This window comes from Neomonachus schauinslandi, chromosome 3 (genome assembly GCF_002201575.2).
Source record: "Neomonachus schauinslandi chromosome 3, ASM220157v2, whole genome shotgun sequence".
In the NCBI taxonomy this organism is placed as follows: Eukaryota; Metazoa; Chordata; class Mammalia; order Carnivora; family Phocidae; genus Neomonachus; species Neomonachus schauinslandi.
The window spans coordinates 172245583-172267944 of record NC_058405.1 but is presented as its reverse complement, the minus strand read 5'-3'; the positions used below and the strand labels follow the sequence as shown (position 1 = coordinate 172267944).

Genomic DNA, 22362 nt, shown 5'->3' with positions numbered 1-22362 from the left:
TTTTTTACCCTTGAGTGGGATGTGGTCAGGGAAAGGAAGGAGAGCATTTCCGAGATTGTTCCAAATCTTTAAAACAGTGGAATATGGTAATTTACAGAATTACAGAAAATCTTTTGTTAAAGCTTCCTCTGTCTGCTATTCATTGAGGTTCTTTCCTTTAATTTAGAGATACCTGGTGCCTGCTGTCTGAGATAAAGGAATTCAAATTCCAATTTATAGTAAGTGGGCAAAGGGTAGGAGCAGCAGGACTACAAAAACATGATTTTTCAAACTTAATTTTAATTCACATTAACTAAAAAACACTTACCTGGCACAAAGATTCCTTCCTTTCTTCCTTCCCTTGGGCTAGAGATGACCCCATCTGTCAAACCTTTTAATTCCCTGATTAATAAACTGAAAATATGGGGAAGGCAGCCTGGTACCCCAGAAGAGACTAGGAAGTAGAAAATCTAGGTCTGAAGACTAGATTTGCCACCACTTCTGTGACCTTGGGCAAGTTACTTCTTTTTGGAGTTCAGTTAAGTCCTCTATAACATGAGATGGTTGGAACTGATAACTTGCAAGGTACTTCTAGATCTGACATTCTAGGATTTTGAAGTCACTTCCATTGTAAGAAGACGTCATAACTCTCAGAGGTTGACCACTGTGATGGTGGGGGAATTCCCAATCATGTTGGCTAGACCAAACAACCGATAAGCGTCAGCCATGTAAATGGGGAGGATGATGTTCAGTCTGTGTTCCATCAAATGCATATGGCTTATCCAACTCTCCAGATTAACTGTTAACTCATATTCCACACACCCCCTGCCTCCCCCGACCAACAAGGGCTTCCTGTGCAAGGCCCCCTCTCTCCACCTCTAAATGCTAGCTGCTCAGTAAGTGCAGATGACTGATTTAGAAGCAGACACGCCAAGTGAGCACTGTCCCCCTCAAAGAAGACCCCTTGGGAGGCACTTCATTTCTTCCAGTGTGTGGACGGGGCTCAAATAGTTTAGGAACACCTCTTGGGAACCATCTTCAGTGCCTACAGCACAGTCTTGGGAATAGCTTCAGGAGTCGCATGTCTGTCCATTGACAGTGGGTCTATAGCTAGAAAAAAACCCCCAATCTAGTAAATAAGGTGGCTGCTTGAGCCAAGTAATATATTTTGGGGGAAAACATGAAACATGCATATATATATATATATATATATATATATATATATGCATCTGCTGGAGTTAGTCTAACTAAATACCCTAACTAAAATACCTGTAGTGCTAGGGTAGGGGCCACAAGAGAAAAGCAGCTTTTGGTTCAATGGAATGTGTGTGTATATATATATATATATATATATATATATATATATATAAAATTTCAGTGGTTTAATGCAGTAGAAGCTCCTGATCAGTGGGGAGGTTCTCCGCCACACAGAGACTCAGGGACCCATGCTCCTTCCATTTTGTGACCACAGTCCCCTAGGCTTTTGAATCTTTTATTTCCAGCTAATAGAAAATAAGAGCAAGCATGGATAAAGCACACACACACACACACAAACCACGTACTTTCCCCCTCAATACCCATTCTTAAACCTCTAATTAGTCTAATTAAGACTAAGAGGTAAATCACCCAACATCATACCACTAGAACCCAGTTTCATCTGATTTCAAAGCCCACATCCTTAACCACTTGGTTATAACGCTGTTAACACATTTTTTAAATGCATAGCACAAAAGACATCTTATTGTGAATTGAAATAGAAATTGTATATACAGACTATAAAAAAATTATCTCCTCCATAGCTGCTTTCTCTGGGGGAGCCCACGACCTGCAGCATGGAGGAGGAAGGAGCCCAGACACATGGCACCATTCTGTTTCAGATGAACCTGAGTTTATGTCCCACTACCTGTACAAGCTGTGTGTCTTTGGGCAAGACACTAAGCCTCTCTGAGCTCAGTTTCTTCTTTGTCAGGTGGAGACAATACCACCTACCTCATGGGATTTCCGTGAGATGTAGACTATATTTGCAAAGCCCTTTTAGAGTGACAGAACATAGGAAGCATTCCCTAAGTACTGTCATCACCATCACCTTCATTACCGTGACCTGCACCACCATCGCCCAGAATGGCTGAGAAATGCAATTCTGTCTGTGTCTTTCCAGATAGTGATAGCTCTGAGCTTTTAGAGAACTGCCACGGAAAAAACCCACAGTATCTTGGGACATAGCTTCATGCACACACTTCCAGGAATGAACCCCTCACTTGTACCAATGCAGGGATATTTGGGGCTCCAGGAATGTTTCTCTTCCCTACCCAGTCCTACTGAGTTAAGCTCATTCATTCATTTCAAGGAGTCTCAGCACTCTTAATGATTTTCTAGCTAAGGTCTTCTCAAAGGTCTCTGCAATGCCTTGAGTGGGCAGAGGGGCCGGGATGATTCTGGCTCTGATGTGTCTAGAGACATCCTGGACAGCTTGACCAAGGTCAACCAGTCCAGCAAGGACTCTGCTGGGAAGGGAATTCTAATAAAAGTCGCCTCCAAGAGGACAGCCCCTCCCTGGACACTGGTTAGATTGATTTCTTTCCCACGATTGCAGATAAGTTCTTCAGTGCAGGTTCTGACAGGGCTGGGCCCTCGAGGGGGTAGCATCGGGAAGCTGAGCTTGGCAGTGGTGGGGCTGCAGGGTGAAGTCTTGCCCCACAGCCGTCCGACAGCAGGTGACTCTGCAGGCGGGGAGCATCACTCCCTCGGCACTGCTGAAGGCTCTTGGTGGTGGGAGAGGAGACGGGAGTGGAGGCTGGTCACCACATCTGCAGAATCAGCCCCTAGAGCTCCTCTCAGCTCCAGCATCTTATTCATCTGTCAACAGTGACTCAGACTGAGGATTGGGAAGGGCATTTAGGAGTCAGAAGAGCAGGTGCTTGCGCTTGGGAAGGGAGTTGGCGATAAAGGAGGAGGAAAAGATACGAGTGGGCTTTTTCTGTCCTGTAACTTCTACCCCCACCCCCACAATAATCAATATCATGTGGCTTTGCATGTTAAATGTGTGCCGGGCACAGCACCAAGCAGGAGCACACAGGACTCATTACCTCCTTTAATCTCCTAACAACCTATAAGCAAGGAGGTATCAGTCCCAGTTTACTGAAGAAGAACCTGAGGCTTGGGAAGAGGAAATAACTTGCCTAAATCCATAGGGCGAGTAAGTGGCAGACACTCTGAATGTCCAGTGCATGTTCATTGGCGAGGTGCCTCTGAACTGTGGGACCCAAAGTCCTCTGGGTCTAGAAGGGAAGTATCCATTTCTTTGGTTGCGTCACATTTCCATGTCTGTCCCATCTGGAACTAGAGTATTTTTAAAAATTACCTATAGCTCTTGGGGCATCTGGGTGGCTCAGTGGGTTGAGCATCTGACTCTTGGTTTCGGCTCAGGTCATGATCTCAAGATGGTGAGATCGAGCCCCATGTCGGGCTCCATGCTCAGTGGGGAATCTGCTTGGGATTCTTTCTCTCTTTCCCCCTTTGCCCCTCCCCTCCGCTTGTACTCTCTCTCTCTCTCAAATAAATAAAACTTTTAAAAATTTACCTTTAACTCTTTATTTGACCAAAAGTTAGAGCCTTCCATGAAGCAGTAGGCCAGAATAAGGACCATGTTCTAGGCAGTGCTACTCAAGTGTGGTCCACACACAGGCAGCATCGGCTTAGGAATGCAAATCCTTAGGCCTCATCCAAGACCTACTGATTCAGACTCTCTGGAGGTAGAGCCCGGGAATCCATGTTTTAATAAGCTCCTTGGCTGATTCTGATGCATGCTAAAGTTTAAGAAGCACTGTTGTAGACTTGTCTGTAACTTTTTTGCCACTTAAATCAGGATACCTGCAGGAGATGAGGGTTGGGAAGGAAGATTTGGGCATTACTGAGGGGACCAGAAGCTTCTCTGCAGACTTCTCAGTTAGCCTTGGCCTGTTAACTCCGTATGTGATAAGAACCAGTTTTTTTTGTTCCATCACAGGTGTTCAGAAAAGCAAATAGTAGGTACTCAGGAAATATTACCTAAATAGAATTAAACTGTATCTCACTGCTTTGGACACAGCAAGAGCCAATGGGCAAAATTCAGCAGGGCAGGATTGGGATGCTGATCCCAACCAAGGACTGAAGACTCCCTGACAGCCCTGGGTCAGTGGTGAGTTAGGGGCAGGAGGAGCCAAGCAGACAGGATCACCCACTCACAGTGGCCACCTTCCCTCCCTCCTTGTGGGCTAACCAAAGGGCCACTTTAGCGGGAGGCTGGTGGGAAGAGATAATATGATGGCAAGCAAAGTGTTCTGAGAGTTATGGAGCCTCCAGCGATGTGAGGAAGAGTTGCCCCCAAAGGTGGAGAGATGTCAGGGAGATGAAGGTGGCAATTCTTCTGGAACTGGATTTCCCACAAATACAGCTCAGGGTTGGGCACCTTGTAGGTGGTTATGAGGTCACTGTTAAATGAAACAGAAAATACCAGAGAAGGACCCAATCAAAACATACTGAATTTCCGGTACTGCCATGCATTCTAATGGTCCATCTTCTTCTATTGCTTCTCTGCCTCCCTTCATCAATAGCTTTCCTCTTCCTATTCTAATTTCATCCTCTATCTCCATCCACCACCATTTCCAACCCATCTTCCTTCTCTCCCATCTCTTCAACTTCCCTATTTTCACCTGTCCCAATCAGATGAGCCCTACCCACCTTCCTCCGTTTTTGTTTTGTTTGTTTTGTTTTTATTCTGCCATCCAAGGAATCAATAAGTAATTTGTAGAACAGGAAGCAGAGGGAGAGCTAAGGGAAGTGGATGCGAATGAGGTAGTTCGTGCTTTTCCCATTTTTGCCCAACAAGCATTATCTTCAAAAACAGGTGCACCTTCCCCCCTTCAGCCATCTATCCATTAAAGTGGTTTAATTACTTCCTGAACACTAGACAGTTAGATAATTAAAAGGCAGCGTTCAGACCAAAATTTTAAGCCACCCTCTTCAATCAGGGTAAAATTGTCTGATCAAGAAGCTAATTAAGAATCAAGTGTAGTGGCTGTTACTGGAAAGAGTTAGTTTGGGGCTTCAAAAGATTCTGCTTCTCTCTCCCCGAGGCCCCCATTTCCTCCATCATCACCAAGGCTTCGTTAAGCTCCAGCTACTGTGTTGGCTGCCCAACCCTCAACCATTCCTGGCCTCTGTCCTCAAGGGGCTAACAGTCCAAGGAAAAGAGCATTGCAATGTTCAGATAGGCTTGTGGAAATAATGAACACAGGACACGTATTCACAAGGTTGAAGGAAGTGACTGGGGCAGGGTGATGAGACAGGGGGCAGAGAGGTCTCCTTGTTCAGGGTCAGGCAGGCCATATGAAGGGGTCCATTGGTGGTCTTCGGGAGATTGATGAACCCCTAGATTCATCTGTGTGGTTTTTGTTCCAGGGAGATGGTCCTTAGCCTTCATCAGATCCTCAAAGTGGCACATGACCCAAGAGATTAGGAACAACTGGGCCACAGGGAGACTGTCTCTCTAAGGAACACTTGGAACTTGTTGCCAGAGGGCAATCTCAGGAACTGTTGTCACGCTAGAGGGAAGAGTTCCAGTGGGTGGCTATCTTGTCTCATAGAATCACAGTGTGTTCAAGGTTGGAGAAGCTTGGAGATGTTTCCATTCCGTCTCTGCTTGACATTGAGGAGGCTGGAGTGACTCATGGCTATTTGCTCCTGTGAGTCAGCTCTTCCTCATCCCCCACCCCCCACCCCCACCCCCCAGGCCAGGCCATTAGCCTCCCCTCCACTGACAGTTGCTGCAGGGTGAATGCCCAGTCTTCTCACTCCCCATCACGGGGCCCAGCCCCCCAGACCACCCTCATGATATGGACAATTACCACTTTCTTATTGTGCACTTTCCTTAACTGGCCCCGTCTTCCCAGCCCTTCCTCTGGACCTCATGGTCCATCACTAGCAACTTCTTCTGTGAGTGTTCTTTCATTGAAACAGCTATCTTCTGAGGACACTGTTTCTTGCTGTCTCAAGTGGTAGCTGCTTTTTCTCCCATATACTGTATTCTACAGGGCCTGGAGGTAAGGTCCACATCCTCTTTGCTCCCCATTACCGCTTCTAAACCGCCTCTCTTCCTTTATCCTTCAGAAGCCCCAGCCCCTGGCAGTGTATGTCATCATATTTGACCTCTCCTTTCCCCTTCTTTATGCTATTGGCTGCTGGCTGCCTACTCACTCCTCACATTCCTAGGGGCCCCTGGTTCATACACTCCCTCCCACCATTCCTGTCTTTAGCATCTCTGTGATCAGTGGCTCTCAGCAGAGGTGACACTGTCTCCTAGGGGCATTTTGCAAATCTTTGAGGTTTTTTTGTTTGTTTTCTAATATAGTTGTGCCCCAGAATTTGTTTTGAAATTTATATTGCCTGGTTATAAATGACTTGTCCTGTTTTTCGTTTTTTGTTTTTTTTTTTAACATTATCTGTTTAGGGCATTTTTTTTTAAAAAAGAAATCACGGTAGCTTATTTTATCTTGTGAATTTCACTTCAGAATAAGTAAGAAAGGGGATATTAAACTATATTTGTTTTAAAAGGGGGCATTTGGTCTGATAGCATTGAGGATGGTTGATGCAGATAATCTGTCCAACTCCTTGGCTACCTCATTACTCCACGGGCCTTTTCCTTTAGCCCACCTCAGCCCTTGCCCAAGAGGACATTCCCTAGACCTCATCATCACCAAGAACCACACCACTTCCAAAGTCTGGATTTAAACATCCTACTCTCTGAGCATCACTCCCCCTCACCATCCTTGTAGATCACTGACTCTAGCAATTCTGTAACTTCAAAGAGACCTCTTGGCATTGACCCTATCACTTTCCATTTTTCCTTATCCCTTTTGTGTATCACTTTCCTTCTCCCCAGCCTAGACTCCATGGGCCAGTGTGATAACTACTCCCTTGCAAACATCCATAATTCTCATTGTCCTCTCTTATGTCTCACTTGCCTGAGAAAAGTCCATACTGATTAAACGCAACTTTCATACTCCATAGGTGCACCTAGAAGGCAGTTGAAGGTATGGAGAAAAGCCACACAACTCATTTCAAATTTGTGGCCACAAATCTCAAATGGACACTCAACACTGTCAGACAATTCTTTTACATCTCCTTTGTAAATTCAGTCTCCCATTTTCCAAGATAATCATTTCCCACTTTTTCTTCTCTCCACAAATCTTCAACACTTCCTCCTGTATCCCTTCTGCTGATGACATAGAAGAGACAGAGGCACTTGGCTGAGAACTACCTGATTTTCACATCTATCATCCTCCCTCCACCTGTGCCTACTAAGCCAATGCACTCCTCATTCCACCTGAGCTGCCCTCTCAATGGAGTTTGAGAGTTAGCACACTCTCTTTCTTGAAACACATTCTTCTCTAGACTTCTGGGTCTACACACTTGCTGGTCTTGCTTCTATACCATTTATTGCTCCTTTAGAGCCTCCTTTGCTGGCTCTACCTCCACCAAACCTCTACACATGAGAAGGCCCAGGAATCTGTCATTGGCCCCCTTCTCTTATCTGTCTACCTTCTCTCCCCAGGAGATCTGGGCCATTCCTAAGGCTTCAGATTCTACCTCTACACTGATGACTTATACCTCCTGGCCAGACCTCTCCCTAACCTCAGACTCATATGTCCAACTGCCCACCTGGACCTTCCAGTGAGATTTCTATCAGATATCTTAAATTACCATAACCAAAATATAACTATTAATCACTGTGGAAGGCTGAATAATGGCCCCCAAAGACATCCAGGTCCTAATCCCTGGAGACTGTTAATCTTACCTTATATGGCAAAAGGGACTTGCAGATGTGAGTAATTTAAGAATTGTGACATAGGGAGAGAATTCTGGATTATTTGGGCAGAACCAATGCAGTCAAAAGTGTTCTTATAAGAGCGAGTCAGAGAGAGACATTGACAGAAGAGTAGGAGATATGACATTGGAACAAAGAGGTGGAGCGATGTAGGGAAGAGACAGGTAATGCAGGCGACTTCTAGAAGCTTAAAGGCAAGGAGATTCATGAATCCTCCTCTCAAAGTCACCAGAAAGAATCAGTCCTCTGACACCTTCACTTTAGACTTCTGTCTCCACAACTGTAAGAGAATACATGTGTATTATTTTAAGCCACTGTGTGGTCATTGGTTACAGCAGCAACAGGAAACTGATATAGTCATGACCACAGCCACACAAATTCATACCCCCTACCCTCCTGCCGTCCACATATTAGTAAATGGCACCGCCACAAGAAGCTCCTGAGTTGTCCAGATTTTCCTCTCGACTCACACCTTACCTGTCAGCAAGCCTGTGAGCACTACCTCTACATAAACCCTGACCACACAAGTTCTCACGGAATCCACTGCTATAACCCTAGTCTAGGCCACCCTCCCTTCCTGCTTGAATCACTACAGCCCTTCCTGCTTGAATCACTACATCACTTCCTGCTTGGTCTCCTGCTCCTATTCGTTTCCCTCATCCAGTTCCACAGGATCGAGAATGAACTTTCTGAAGGGTAAACCAGATCACATCACCCCGACCCTCCCATTAAAACCCTTCAGGGGCTTCCCATTATAATTAGGATAAAATAAAAATCCCTTGCCTTGGCCTATAAGGCCTTATCATATTGACCTCTGCCCTACCTTATCTCTCTTTGTACTTCCCACCCATCACTGCACCCTGGCCACACTGACCCTCCTTCCTGACCCATGTGCTTTCCGTTCCCACCTGCTGGCCTTCACACTTGCAGTTCCTATCACTAACATGCCCCTCTGCAGATCTTTGCATGGTCCCCTTCCTCATCATTTACATGTCAACGTAAATATCACCTCCCCCCAAAAGGCCTTTCCCGCCTCCCTCTCAATAAAGCAGGACCCTCAGTGTCTGCAGCCAGTGTCTATTTCACCCTATTTTATCTTCCTTGTAGCATTTGTCAGCACCTGACATAGTCTCATGTGTTTGGTTACCTGTCCACTGCGTGTCTCTCCACTAGAATATCAGCTCTGGGAAGGCAGGACTCTGGTGTCCTGCTCACTGCACCAGCCCCAGTGCCTGGAACAGAGTAGGCACATAATCCATTTGATCTGCCTGGTTGTGTGGCGTGGCTTCTTTCTGGCTCTACGCTGCTTCTGGCCAGTATAGCTGGGTCCAAGTCCTCTCTCCCAGGGGTGTAGTTCAGTAGCACTGGGCTATTTGTTAAGTAGCGGAGAGTTAACCAGTGGAATTCCAGACTTCATTCGGCAGGTACGGAATGCCCATGGTCCCGTTCATGGTGCCTTTGAGAGCACACGGTTCATTCAACATCTGCCAAGTGCCAGGTGCCACGGCTACGTGGTAGAGGGAGGAAAATACACTTCTATCATGCCTCAGTGGATGATGATTTGGGGTTTTGTCAAGCCAAGAAGTGGGAGGGGTGGAGGAGAGGTAGGCAAAAGCGTTGCCCGTAGGCACGCGACCATTTCATGAACTAGGTATGGCAGCCTTCCACCTTCCCCTTCTGAGGACACATCGAGCCTAGGAATACAGGGATGGTAGCCCTGTGGCTCAGAGCTGAAAGGGAGGTTTGAAAAGAACAAATGAAACCCATACAAATCCAGTTGGCTCCAACTTCTCTCTCGGTGGATACGCGCAGGGAGACAGTTTTTCCGGCAGTGACTTCCGGTCTCTTACTCGGCCTTTGCTTTCCTCTCTCCCTGGCGCCACAGGTCTCATCGTGCACGAGGGACCCTCCGTGTACCGCATCTTTAAACGCTGGCAGGCTGTCAACCAGCAGTGGAAAGTGCTGAACTATGACAAGACGAAAGACCTGGAGGATCAAAAGTCGGGAGGCAGGACAAACCCCCGGACCTCCTCAGCCACCCAGGCCAATGCCCCCTCCTCGGAAGAGGAGGCCGGGGACACCCCGGGCCCCGAAGAAGGCCCTGCTCGGGCGGCCAGCCATCCCTCAGGCCCTCTGTCCGATCACCACTGTGCTTACACCATCCTGCACATCTTGAGTCACTTACGGCCTCATGAACCGCGGAGCCCCCAGGGCGGGAGCCGGGAGCTTGTCATGAGGGTCACGACAGTGTGAGAGGAGACACCTGAAAGGGAGGCCGTGACCATGCACAGAGACGGGGAGGCGGGGCCGGGAAGGGGCGGGGCCCAGCGGGGCCGCAGTCTGGGGAGCAGGTGTGGGGAGGCCAGGGGGCACCCCAGGGGCCTGAGGAGAGGGCAGGCAGAGGGCGGTGGGTCTTGAGGGGGCCCTGGAGGCAGGGTCAGAGCTGGAGTGAGTGAGGCTGGTGTCCAGAGAGCTCTCGTGATTCCGATCAGTCAAGCCCAATCTCCCACAAGAGCAAGGAACTCCAGGACAAACTCAACAAGGAAGTGCAATCCAGCCCAACCCAAGGAAACACAAGGACAAGAATCCTGGATGTGCCCATGCACAAAACACCCGGGAGAAGTGGGGGCTGGGGGAGGGTGAAGCCGGCGAGTTGGTGGTGGTGGTGCCCCTGTGTGCACCAGAGCTGGGGAGGAAAAACCCAAAGGGTGCACGAAGGAAAAGCACTGTGGCCTGCCTTGTTTCCCCCTCGAGTTTGCTTTTGTTTCTCCTGGGGTTGTGTTTGGGGCCGTGGTGGGGAGGGAGAGGGATGGGTGTGGGCTGGCAAGGATGACAGGCAGCATTGGTGGCCCCTGGGCTCATCTGGGTGGGCAGGATTCCTGACTCAGATGGCTTTAGGGACTCTGGGGTCATGTGCAGGGAGGGAGATGTTGGAGTGAGCCCCCAGAGGGAGGGCGATTTCAGCTTCTCCCAATTTCAGAGGGCTTAGGCTTAGGCTTCAGCTCAAAGAGGGCTTAGGTTTGGAGATGGGTGTCTTTTCGTGCCCTTGTTACTTTATTTTATGGTGGTTTGGCTCAAAGATGTTTACAAGAAACACACACACAACCATAGAAAAGTACAGATTTCCCGTGGGTATCTCAAGCACAGTCCTGCTGCTGTGGCTTCAGCCTTCAAAGCTGTCAATCCAGGAGTGACTTTCCCGACTACCCAACCCTGCCCGTGGCCAGGACACGCTCAATGTCATGCCTTCTCCTGCTTTGGCGCATGCAGAGACCCAGGGCCCCCCAAGGGCAGAGCACTTCCCACCCAGGGTCTCCCAGGATAGCTGCTGCAGCGGATGGGAGGAAGCTGGCAGGACGTGCCCCCAAGGAGTGGAGTGGAGACCAATCTAAGTATTCCTTGCAACTCGGGACCCTCCCCCGAGGGCAGTCATCCCTCAGTGCTACAAACTCCCTGGTCCCTCCCATGCAGCTAGGCAGGGTGCAGGGACCCTGGCAGGGAGCACTGCCCTTGAGCCTACATGCTGGCTCCTGGGACCTTGCCAGGAAGACCACTGTGGGGTGGTCGGTCACCTGCAGAGTTTCTCATGTCAATGCACAATGGCCACGCCATCCATGGGTATTAAAGGGACACTGTCAAGTACTTTTTTAAACTAGTTTTTAGGGTTTTTTAAAACTCTCTGTTGTTTGTATTATTCTCTTAAAAGCTTGAAAATAAAATTTCTTTCCCTATCATTAGTGTCCTTTTCCATATGGGAGTTTTTCCTTCCTCCCTCCAGCTGACCCTCTGTGGCATCATCTTGACTCCCCTATCTTCGTCAGCTCCACCCCGAGTGTCTTCTTCCTTGCGAGAAATCAGTTCTCTCTCAGGGCCCAGAGGGGGCAGGTGTGTGTGTGTGAACCAGTGGCCCTGACCTCTCGCTGGCCTCCCAGCAGATGGATTCCTTCAAGTCAAAAAAGAGAACCAACTCCCAAACTCTCTTAAGTTTCTGCCCAGGACTCCTAAAAGCAAAGACCATTAGTGCTCCAGGAAATCTGGAGAGATTTTTCCCCATCAGGTCATTTCAGAGAAGCTGAGAGAACCACAGGAAAGAGGTGTGTTAGGACTTCATTCCCCTGACGGTTTTCCACTGAAGATCAGAAAAAAGCCCCCAGGGCAGGGCTCTGCAACAGGCTCTTGCTTGCACATCTCACCAGGCAGCAGACCCTTCCTCCCTTCAACTTGCCTGGGTCCGCTCCGCCTCAGGCCAGCAGTCGGTCAGGCAATGTCCTCAGCGGGATGTGCATGGGCTTAGGAAGATTCCTCCCTTAATGAAGCTCACGATCCAACAGGTCAGACAAGAAATAATAATTGGCAAGAGACCAAAGAACAGTAAAAGGAAAACACACAAGCAAGAGAAAACCATCAAAATGGTACAAGTAACTCATGTGGTGTGTGTCTACTTCTCCATGCGTTCTAGGAATGGGCCAGTTTAATTCAATATTTATGGAAAATGTCGATGTGTTAGATAGACTATTTCCAAAAAAATATCAAAACGCAACAGAATACGCTTGTCACCAAAACTATAGTGGTCATCATGCCATCTTTTTTTGGTGATTCACAGGACACTTCAGAATCTTATGGCCATTTGGGGTCATTCAGAAGATGCTGTACTGAATAAGAGGTGATTGATGAGACGTTCTAATAGCATTCTGGAGTTTGTTGGGTCTTGTTTACTGCCAGGACCTACAGTAGTACCTGGCAACAGTAGGTGCTTAATAAATATTCTGAATGAGGGGCACCTGGGTGGCTCAGTCAGTTAAGCGTCCGACTCTTGATTTCAACTCAGGACATGATCTCGGGGTGGTGAGATTGAGCCCCACATTAGGCTCTATGTTCAGCAGGGAGTCTGCTTGAGATTCTCTCTCTCCTTCTCCCTTTACCCATCCCCCTCGTTCTCTCTCTCTCAAATAAATAAATCTTAAAAATTTTTTTTCTTAAAAAATTTTTAAAAAATATTCTGAATGAGTAAAACACTCCTGGAAGGATACAGGAGTACCTTCAGCATGCTGGAAACATGCCGCCTCCTTCGTCAACTCACACTCTAGCTCTCAAGATCAATCACAGAGTAGAAAAGAAATGTCATCTTTTGACTTCTCTACCCAATAGGATGGTAAATTCCCTGTGCCTTGGGAAATGGAATTTATGGGTACAAAAATGAATGGATTGGGTTTTTATATTTTACATGCATCTCTGGGGAGTGAGTAGAAGTGCACCCTGACAACCAGAGACCATTGCCCCCTGCCAAATGTGCAAATCACCCTTCACGCCACCAGACAAATGTCTAGACTTCAGAGAATTCACTGTGTGTCATCCACAGGTATGGCCCCATGCATGGGACAAGATACTAGCTAATACCTAATGCTCTCAGTATGTGCCAGGCACCAAATTAACTACTGTATATGTATCAACACATTTCATTCTCCAACAACTGTTGAAGCAGATACCATTATTATCTTCATTTTACAGATGTGGACGCTGAGGCAAAGAGGTGAAGTAACTAGGCCATAATCAGACAGAATTCAATCCCAGGCAATCCACTCCACTCCACTCCTGCAGGACAACTGCCCAGCTAAGGTCATGTAGCCATACACAGCCGTGCTGGGATTTATACCTCAGCAGCCCGGTGCAGTGTGTTGGGCTGTTAACCACTACGTTATACTGCCTCTCAGGAAAGTGGGAACATGCGTGAAAGGTTTATCCTGATTTGTGGGGCATGGGAGGAAAATGAATGAGCCCAGATGCCATCTCTGGACCTGTCCCTCAAAGTCAGGGAACGTCACCTGGAACATCCCCATCCCCCGTCCTACAAGAAGGTTGATGCCCTCAGCTGGACTCTTAGTAATTTGGATCTTAAAATTTGTTGCAGTTGCTTCCTACTCCAATTTCCAGAATCTCCTGAATTCAGGGTTTCTGTTCCATCTTAGTGATTCCTCCACTGTAACTCTAGGTTCAACCCAGCCCAAATGGCGGGCAGGATTCCCCCTCCTTGGCTCTTCCTCCCACCCAAAATTTTACTACTTGCAGTCATGTATATGATAGCTTTACTGGGAATTTGAAGGTAACTTGAAGATTATTCATATAAAAAACCAGTAGTGAGAAACTGCTACGTGGAAGGTTCTTATGAGGTAGACATCTCCAATAGCAATCAGATACAACTATCTTCAAGGGTCTCACTGCCTAGTTACTAGACTCTAGTAAGAGGCTCCGCATTTCTAAACAAAAAAGCTTTGCTCATGAAAGAACCTGACAAGCTCACTCTTACTAACTGTAAATAAGTAAATTAACAATATTCCCTCTCCTGAGGAATTAGCATTTTTAAGAGATCGTTTTTAAGCAAAAACTCTGTAAGTGGTGGGATTTCAATCCTCATCAAGCAGGTGGAGGGTTGTGTTGTGTTCTTTTAGCCAGATGGATCACAGCCACGTATGTGCATTTGACACAGACACACATACAGAAGGACAGAAACACAGAAAGTGTATGACAAAGGCATTCCCTAGAAAGTGACCCTGAGTCGAGGCCTGTTGACTGAGCTGCTCTTTGGATTTCCTCAGGAGGACCGACATCCTGTAACAGGTGGAGAGGAGCAGAAGAGGAAGGTCTCTCCCAAGCCCCCTGAGATCTGGAATGTCACTTGGTTTGAGCAGCCTCTGTGTAAAGGCTGGATTTGGGATATCACCACTCTGTTCCAGCCAGTGGTCATTCCAAGGGGTGACTTGTTGAGAGAGGGGCCCTCCACACCCTCTAAGACAGGCTACTATATCCTTTCAAAAAAGAGATATAGAGGGGCGCCTGGATGGGTCAATGGGTAAAGCATCTGATTCTTGATTTCAGCTCACGTCATGATCTCAGGGTCGTGAGATCGAGTCCCACATCAGGCTCCATGCTCAGTGGGGAGTCTGCTTGAGATTCTCTCTCTCCCTCTCCCTTTGCCCCTCCCCCAGCTCTCTAAATCCATCCATACCTACCTGCCTACCTACAATCTTTAAAAAAAAGAGAGAGATGTAGAAATTCTGGAGTTGCCACTTCCCTGAACATGCTGAGAGCCTACACCTGCCTGGTAAATCATGCTGACATTATTGTAAGACCTAGCCCCCCTTCAAAGCCTCAAGGCTGAAGTATTATCTCATGCCGTCCATCAGTCCTCAAGTCATTTTGGTGGACACCTGTTGCTTTTGTCCATCCAGTGCACATAAATCCTCTTTCCCCCATAACATGTGGTTTTGGTAGGGCTGAACCCATAAACCTACTCCAGCCATAGCAGTGGGACTGGGACTCAGGCTTAGATACCGAAGTATCTTATTTCTTGGTCCACAGGAATTGGTTCAGAAATGGGCGCATGCCCAAAGCCAATCCAAGTCTTCCAAGGGATTTTTCCATCAGAGCTGGTGGGAGACAAGGTTTCCCTCCACTATGGTTGTTAGGAACCTGGGAGTCTGGGAAAATGAAAGACCCCACTTTCTGCCACGGGGGAAGCACATGTCTTCAGAGCAAGGTCAAGCAGAGATGTACAACACAAAAAGCAGGAGAGAGACCATCCTGACTCTCCTGGATCCATGACTGAGCCCATTCCTTCACTAGATTTCCCTTGACATTTGCCAATAAATTGGATTTTTGTTTACATTAGTCTAAGCTACATTTATGTCATTTGCAACTAAAAAAAATTGCTGAATACAAAGATTTCCATATATCCCAAGACAAAGCTTTGGCTTAAATCCATGGCACGTTGGTTGAGGGGCCAAAGGAATTGGAATGGGTTGCTTCTCTCTCCTATTGATTAGGGTCCCAAATCTTCATTATGACAGTGATTGCAACTATTATTCTCCCCTAATTGTCTTTAGGAACCTGTTCAGGGGTATCCAATGATTAAGTAAGAAGATAATATGCACAGACATGCATGCAGAGAGTGCTCTTTAAAACAGAATCTTTTAAAAATTTTGTTAAGATTGCTTTGGGGGAGACAATGAAAGGACCTAAAGAGAAAAGAAAGCAGGCCTTAATCAGAACTCTGACTTAAGGGCTTAGTAATGGGAAAGACCCAGGTATGAGGCTATAGGACAGAGCCAGGGTGTCAGGATACAAAGCAGGATGTGGGAGGCAAACCTGGGAGCAAGATCTTGACCCATTGGCCAAAGCCAAAGGGGCTCTCATTATCCTTGGTATTTGGCCATATAGGTAGTACGGCCCCCCATATGTGCCTCCTTATTGCTAGTGCTATTATTCTTCCTGGATTAAGAACACCCTGGTTCTGCACTTTATGAATGGGAACCTACAGAAGCAGCCAGAACCAGACCAGAATCCCTTGCCTTGTGGGCAAGTAACTTAGCTTTTCCAGTCTCTGGTTCCTTATTAAAATAGAGCTAATTTGTCTCTCGGGATCTTTGTAATATCGAAGGTAACACATATAAAATCGGCAGTGAATAAGTTATTGCTATCATCATTTTATTGTTTAACAGAGTAATAGGAAAGTTGTACCATTACCATAATGTATAAAAAGCAAGGTTAAATCAAAGCAAATATGGGTATCTGTCACCAACACTGTGTCTCATTCCGGTTTTCATTCAACTACAGGTAACAGATGCCCAACTGGTGGGAGCTTAAACAATTAAAGGTTTTGTTTTTGTTTTTTTTTTTCTGTAATGAGATATGCAGAGAAGGTGGTTGCTGGCGTCGGTCCACAAGTGACCCAGGCTCGCTCTTTTTGCTCCGGCATCATTAGCATGTTTATTTGTCACCCGTGGCTGTAACCTCACCATCCCAAGTGGGCAACTATAGCTCAAAGCAAGAAAGAAAGGAGAAGGGTGGCCCTGGTCACATCCTTCCTTCACTTCGGGAAAGCAAAAGCTTTCCCAGAACCATGTTTCTACTCCTGGATGCTTCTGTGTTCGTGTGTGCACGTGTGCACGTGTGTGTGCGTGTGTGTGTGTGTGAGCACGTGTGTGTACCGGCCAGAAATGTATCACATAGTTCCTCTTAACTGCAGGAGAAGCTGGGAAAGTGTCTTTTTCAGCTCCTGCTGTGGATTGCACCAAGGGAAAAGGGAAGGAGAAAGGATGGTGCGGAGGCTGGCCAGTGATTCTGCCCCACCCTGTGGGTAAGCAGATGAATTAGTGTGCTGCTTTGGAGGGCCATTTGGTAATATTCTATTGAATTTAAAACACACATACCCTTCAAACCCAGGGATTCTATTTCTTTGGAATTCTCCTAGAGAGAGAGTAGCAGATGTTGCCTTCTCAAGGAGCTTGGGAAATGAGGATCAGAGTGGTATCATTGTAATAATGAAACAAATTGGAAAAAAACTAAGTGTCTATCAACACGGGAGTGATGAAGTGTGAGATACTGAAACCATGGGATACCATCCACATCAGAGAGAATGTATCCACATCGGGGAGAATGTCATAGACCTTGAAGGACTGACAGGGACAGAGCTCAAAGTCATGCTGTCAACCAGAAAATATAATCTGCAAAGTGACAGGCACAATGATCACATATGTATAGAAGAACCGAAGAAGAACTCCACCCTCATTTCAATTTAAAAATGCTGTATTCCAAAGGACTATGGAAGGGATACCACCAAGCTTATCGGAGTTATTTATTTCTGGGAGAGGATGAGGTTGGGAATGTGAAGAGCAAACTTTCCCTCTGTGTTGTTTGCATTTTAATAATAAGGATGACTTTGTGTAATACTTGTGTCATTTTTAAAACTATGGTACATACTATACAGAGTGAAATTTCGAGTAACCACTGAAAACAAAGATGAGAAGCTTTCTAGAAAACAGGTGCCCTGTCATGGGAGCAAATCCTTGCTCATCTTTCCTGAGAACTTCGCTTTGGAAGAGGAGCTGCCCTGCAGGGGGGTGAGGCAGAGGATCCCAAAGGGCTTCCCAGTTTCCGTGCTTCTATGGTTCTCTGACAAGGAAAGTCTGAGAGTAAGGACGTTTGCGGTGGAGAGTTTATCTGCCAATCCAATGGAGGGCAAGGGCCGGGAGGAGGATCTCAAGTTGGATTCAGGAGGGGCTTCCCCTACCTTCGCTTTGGCAGTGGGCCTCCAGAGCAGAGGTTTTCTGGAGAAGCCTGTGCAGCAACCAGAGATGAGCTTTTGCTGCCAGAACACATTCGAGAGAAGAGCCTGCCTGGCTGAGAACGCGGAGCGCATCTAGCCAGGCGTCTGTGGGGGGCCTCCTGCTGGCCCAGCCCTGGCTGAACGGAGCTGTGGGCAAAGCCAGCCAGCAGGAGCAGCAGCGTTCAGGTGGCTGCTGGTGGGTTCTTTCCCCTTCTCTCCCCTGCTTCTCTTTTCCCACCTTCCAAATCTTCCCCAGGCAAGAGTTCTCAGGAAGCAGCCAGACTGCGCCTTCTAAAAACAGATGATGGTGGACAGGGCGTATGATGTCAGCACCCCGCTCCCCAGGCCCACTCCAGGCTCCAGCCCTCGGGAGCCGTGAGGCTCTGTTTGTAGGGGTCCGCCAGTCCTCTGCCCCGGAGTCGTGTCAGCTGGGCACGGTCCCTGAAGGCTGCCACTTGGCCGTCCTCCCAGGCACCAGTCCTGGCCTCAGAGCCTGCCAGATGTGACTCGGGAAAGTCACTCGAGGAGACTGACGATGTGGAGAAACTGGCAACAAAGCCGGGGAGGGCTGCTTTCTGGGCTCTAGGCAGGTGGAGGCCCCAGGGAATCAGGCAGAGAAAACCAACGCACATCAAACAAAGAGTTCTCCAGCAGCAACAACACCGAGAAGGGAAGGCACAAGTGAGGCATGTTCTCTTTGTGGGTATTTCAACATTTTCTTAATAAAAGTGGGAAATTCTCACAATCAAATTAACAAAACAGCCCCCCATCATAGCACCCTTCTGTGCCCGTATGCATGCAGTCTCTCTGGCTTGGAAGGCCCTTCCCCTCATACTCTTCGTGCATAAATCCCGCAGGTGGCACGTGGCCCACTCAGAACGCTACGTTCTCTCGCAAGCCCTCCCTGCTGCCTCCTCCTTCCTCCCCCACCCGTAAGAATCCATCAGGGGCTTCCCTGGGTTCTTATCTCATTTTGCTTGTACCATTCTGATAACAGCAATTCCATTCTCATTTATAAAACAGTGATCTGCATGCTGATCCCATTAGCCACCCTGAGAGTGCCTTTGAAGGCAGGAATTGTGATTCATTAATCTCTCTACCTTACACACGGTCTAGGACAATGGGAACTGATCATTGAATAAAGAGATCAATCATTTATTCATTTCATAAACCTTCACGGGGCATCTGAATATAACAGGCCTTGTACTAGGTGGTAATTTTAACAAGATAAATAAGACCGTGAACTCATTGGCCTCCTGGAGTCTACGGCCTGGGAGAAGACAGCCATATAAACAGATCATTCGAGTGAAGGGTTATCGGTGCAATCACAAAAAGTATGCACGAGGTAGAGGCGAGGGTGTGAAGGAGAGAAGGTTCAATTCTACCCGAGCGAGGTTAGGAAAGTCTTCAAGAAAGAGGGGATGCTAACTTGGTACCTTAGTTCAGGTCCATGCAGAGAGAGTGTTCGACAGTCACGGGATTCACTGGTGCAGGGAGTCGGAGAAGGTGTGAGGAAGAGCCCGCAGACCACAGTGCAGGCCTGACCCTAGTGAGAAAAGATGGATGGGGTAGAAGAGTCTCAGACTTCTGGACAGTTCCAAGAGAGGTGTGGCCAGACCAATGAAGAGTCCTTGAGCCAAAGCTGCTCGCTGGAGGAATTTCCTATCTCGTTGGATGGGGCTGCCTTCATGACCCACTGTGCCCAACTGTTGGCTGGGAGCAGCCCATGGGACTCATGGCCTTGGCATGAATGTGGTGGCCGATCCAGCGGGGCAGCTGTGGGGGCCGCATCAGTGATGCCCCCCGCCACAGGAGATATGACTGACACATCCTCCTTTATATGTAAGTATCAGCAGGCATATAGGTGTGGATATGTGGGAGCAGACAAAAGGGAAAATGCTCCAGGATGATGGAGCCACATGAGCAAGGACCCCAAAGCATGGAACAGTGTGGCTCATTAGTGGCCTGTAAGAGTTGGGCACAAATGCGGTGTCGGCAGGCCGGGTGGCAGTGGCTCCTGCATGGGGGGTACCGCACGGGAGCAGTGGGGAGTCATTGAAGATCAGGGGTACTAGAGCAGATCGGGGCTTGCAAGGAGGCTATGGTGGCCACGTGGAGGAGAGCTCAGAGGAGGCAGGCTGGATAGGAGGTGCTGGCACACATTTGGGAGTGACATACTAAGGAGGTGGATGGGGAGAAGGAGAGGGAGAGAGGGATGAATGAACGGCAGGATGGATGAGTGAATGCAGGCAGGCAGGTGCAAGCCCTCGCTTGGTGCCTCCCCCGCAGACAGCTCCACTGTATTTGAATCCCTGCGTCCTGCTCTGTGTCGAGATGGGAACGAAGCAGCTACTAGAACTCCTTGCCACTGAATAGTTTCCATTAGGTGAAACTATGCCCTGATATATTACCTGATTACTATTACCTGATATATTATATAAAAAGTCTCTCCCCAACATCCTGCTCTGCAGAAACACAGGAACACTTGCCCCCCCAATGCCGGCCGGTCTACGCAGGAATGAATGTGACTCGGCTCCCAGTTGGAGCGCGAACCCGCAGGAGGAGAGGCCATCCTTTCTCGCTCCGTTCATTTTCAGGGCCAGATGGTGTTTGCCTCATTGACTTTCACTGCTGATGTAGTCTTGTTTGCTGGGTTTTCACAGGTTGCTACGTTTCGTTTATTGCAATCCATTCTTCCACTTGCCCCACTTCTGCTCCCTGTGTCACGTTCATCATGATGGCAGGGAGACAAGAGGAGCTCTTGGCAGGTAGACACCTTTGGGGAGCGGGCCAAATCTAGTTCCCCCAGCTCAGCGCCCCAGCCCCCACTCCACCCGACCCCACCTCCTGGCTCTGGCAAAACACGCTGGTGGGAGCCCTGACAATGGTAAACTCAGGTTTTTGTTTTTGTGTTTTTTTTTTAAAAAACACTGCTGATTAAGCAATGTGGCCAGGCCACCAGTAACAGCCATGACCAGAAGGATGGTTTCCGGTCTAATCTCCTTCCTCTGACCAAGCTCTCTATTACCATCTTGTATAAAACCAAGTCTCAAAAGCAACGTCAAGGATGTTCCCCACCCAGGTGCTCCATTTGGTCCCCAGCAAGGACAGTCAACATATCCACCTGCTCACACAGGGCCCCCCTCTGGCCTCAAGTGCCTACCCCCAAATCAAGAGGCTCCATTCTCTTTCTAGTCAAACAACATCCTCTCCCACCTTTAAAATTCAGCTCCACCTTCTTCTAGAAGCCATGTTTTCAGCAGTCCCTGTTACTTACGTCCACCCTCTGTCCACTTGTGGCTAGTTGTTAACTTGATTGGATCTGAGTTCCCTTGAACATTAGGTATTTCTGTTCTATCTTTTTCACCACTCTCAGATCCTCAAGACTGGGAATGAAGGCTCCTTCCTCCTTTTGTGTCTCCAAGCGTCTGGGGAATGGCAGGTCGTCAGCACGCGATCGCATGTGACTTGCAAGGCCTGGCTTCTATTTCTCCTCTAGGTCTGCTCTGAGTTCTCAAGCCAGCCCTTGACCCTGTCCCTCCATGGAAAGGCCAGCTTCTGCTCACCCAGATGCCTTCTCAGGGCTGGGCTCCAATGTGTGTGACCTGTGAAGTGCTCTGAGATCTTAAGAAGAAATAGGACAGTCGGATGCCCGGGTGGCTCAGTCGGTTAAGCGGCTGCCTTCAGCTCAGGTCATGATCCTGGAGTCCCGGGATCGAGTCCCGCATCGGGCTCCCTGCTCGGCAGGGAGTCTGCTTCTCCCTCTGACCCTCCCCACTCTCATGCTCTCTCTCTCTCGCTCAAATAAATAAATAAATAAAATATTAAAAAAAAAAAAGAAAGAAATAGGACAGAGAGACTCATGGCCATTTTCAGAAAGTGATCAACATTGGAAAAAAAAATCTTGTCTTACATTTTTCTTCTATTTTCAGCATTCTTATATACCCTGGTCCTTCTTATTTGGCTCTGCCACTTGCCTTTCTCAGCCCTCCTCCCTGCAAGTATTTGTGACATTATGTAAGCGTATTGTTCAAAATCTCTTACTGACTAGCACATGGCTCCCTGCGCCCTGACTCTGCACTTTGGTGGCTGTGGCGGTGGCGGTGGTGTGTGTGCGTATGTTAGCGGAACTGAGAGAAAGAAACAATCCAGCAAATGCTAACTGGCAGCCTCTCTGGATCAATAATATTAACGATTTCAGAGACTCCCAAAGAGCTATTGCCAACTCTTTTGGCTTTTTTCAATACCATTATCACTATCACAAGGACACCCTAAGGCCCTTTTACTTGAAGACATGACAAAATGCCCCAAGTGAGAGTACTGTTGATTTTTGTCTGTAAGGGCTGCAACCTCAACACTTCTTAGAGGGGTGAGGGGTGGAAGCCAGGCTTGACCTTAATCTGGGGTCGAGGTTTCA

The 22362-nt window shown here is 47.9% G+C and overlaps 1 protein-coding gene across 1 annotated transcript in view; it reads left to right on the top strand.

Annotated features, from left to right (window-relative positions):
• MARCHF4 (membrane associated ring-CH-type finger 4) overlaps window positions 1–10096 on the top strand; it is a 105509-nt gene extending 95413 nt beyond the window's left edge. The window contains exon 4 of the mRNA XM_044913398.1: window positions 9729–10096. Within this exon, the coding sequence (XP_044769333.1) occupies window positions 9729–10096 (368 nt within the window). The remainder of the gene's footprint in view (window positions 1–9728) is intronic.
• Window positions 10097–22362: the final 12266 nt, after the last annotated feature.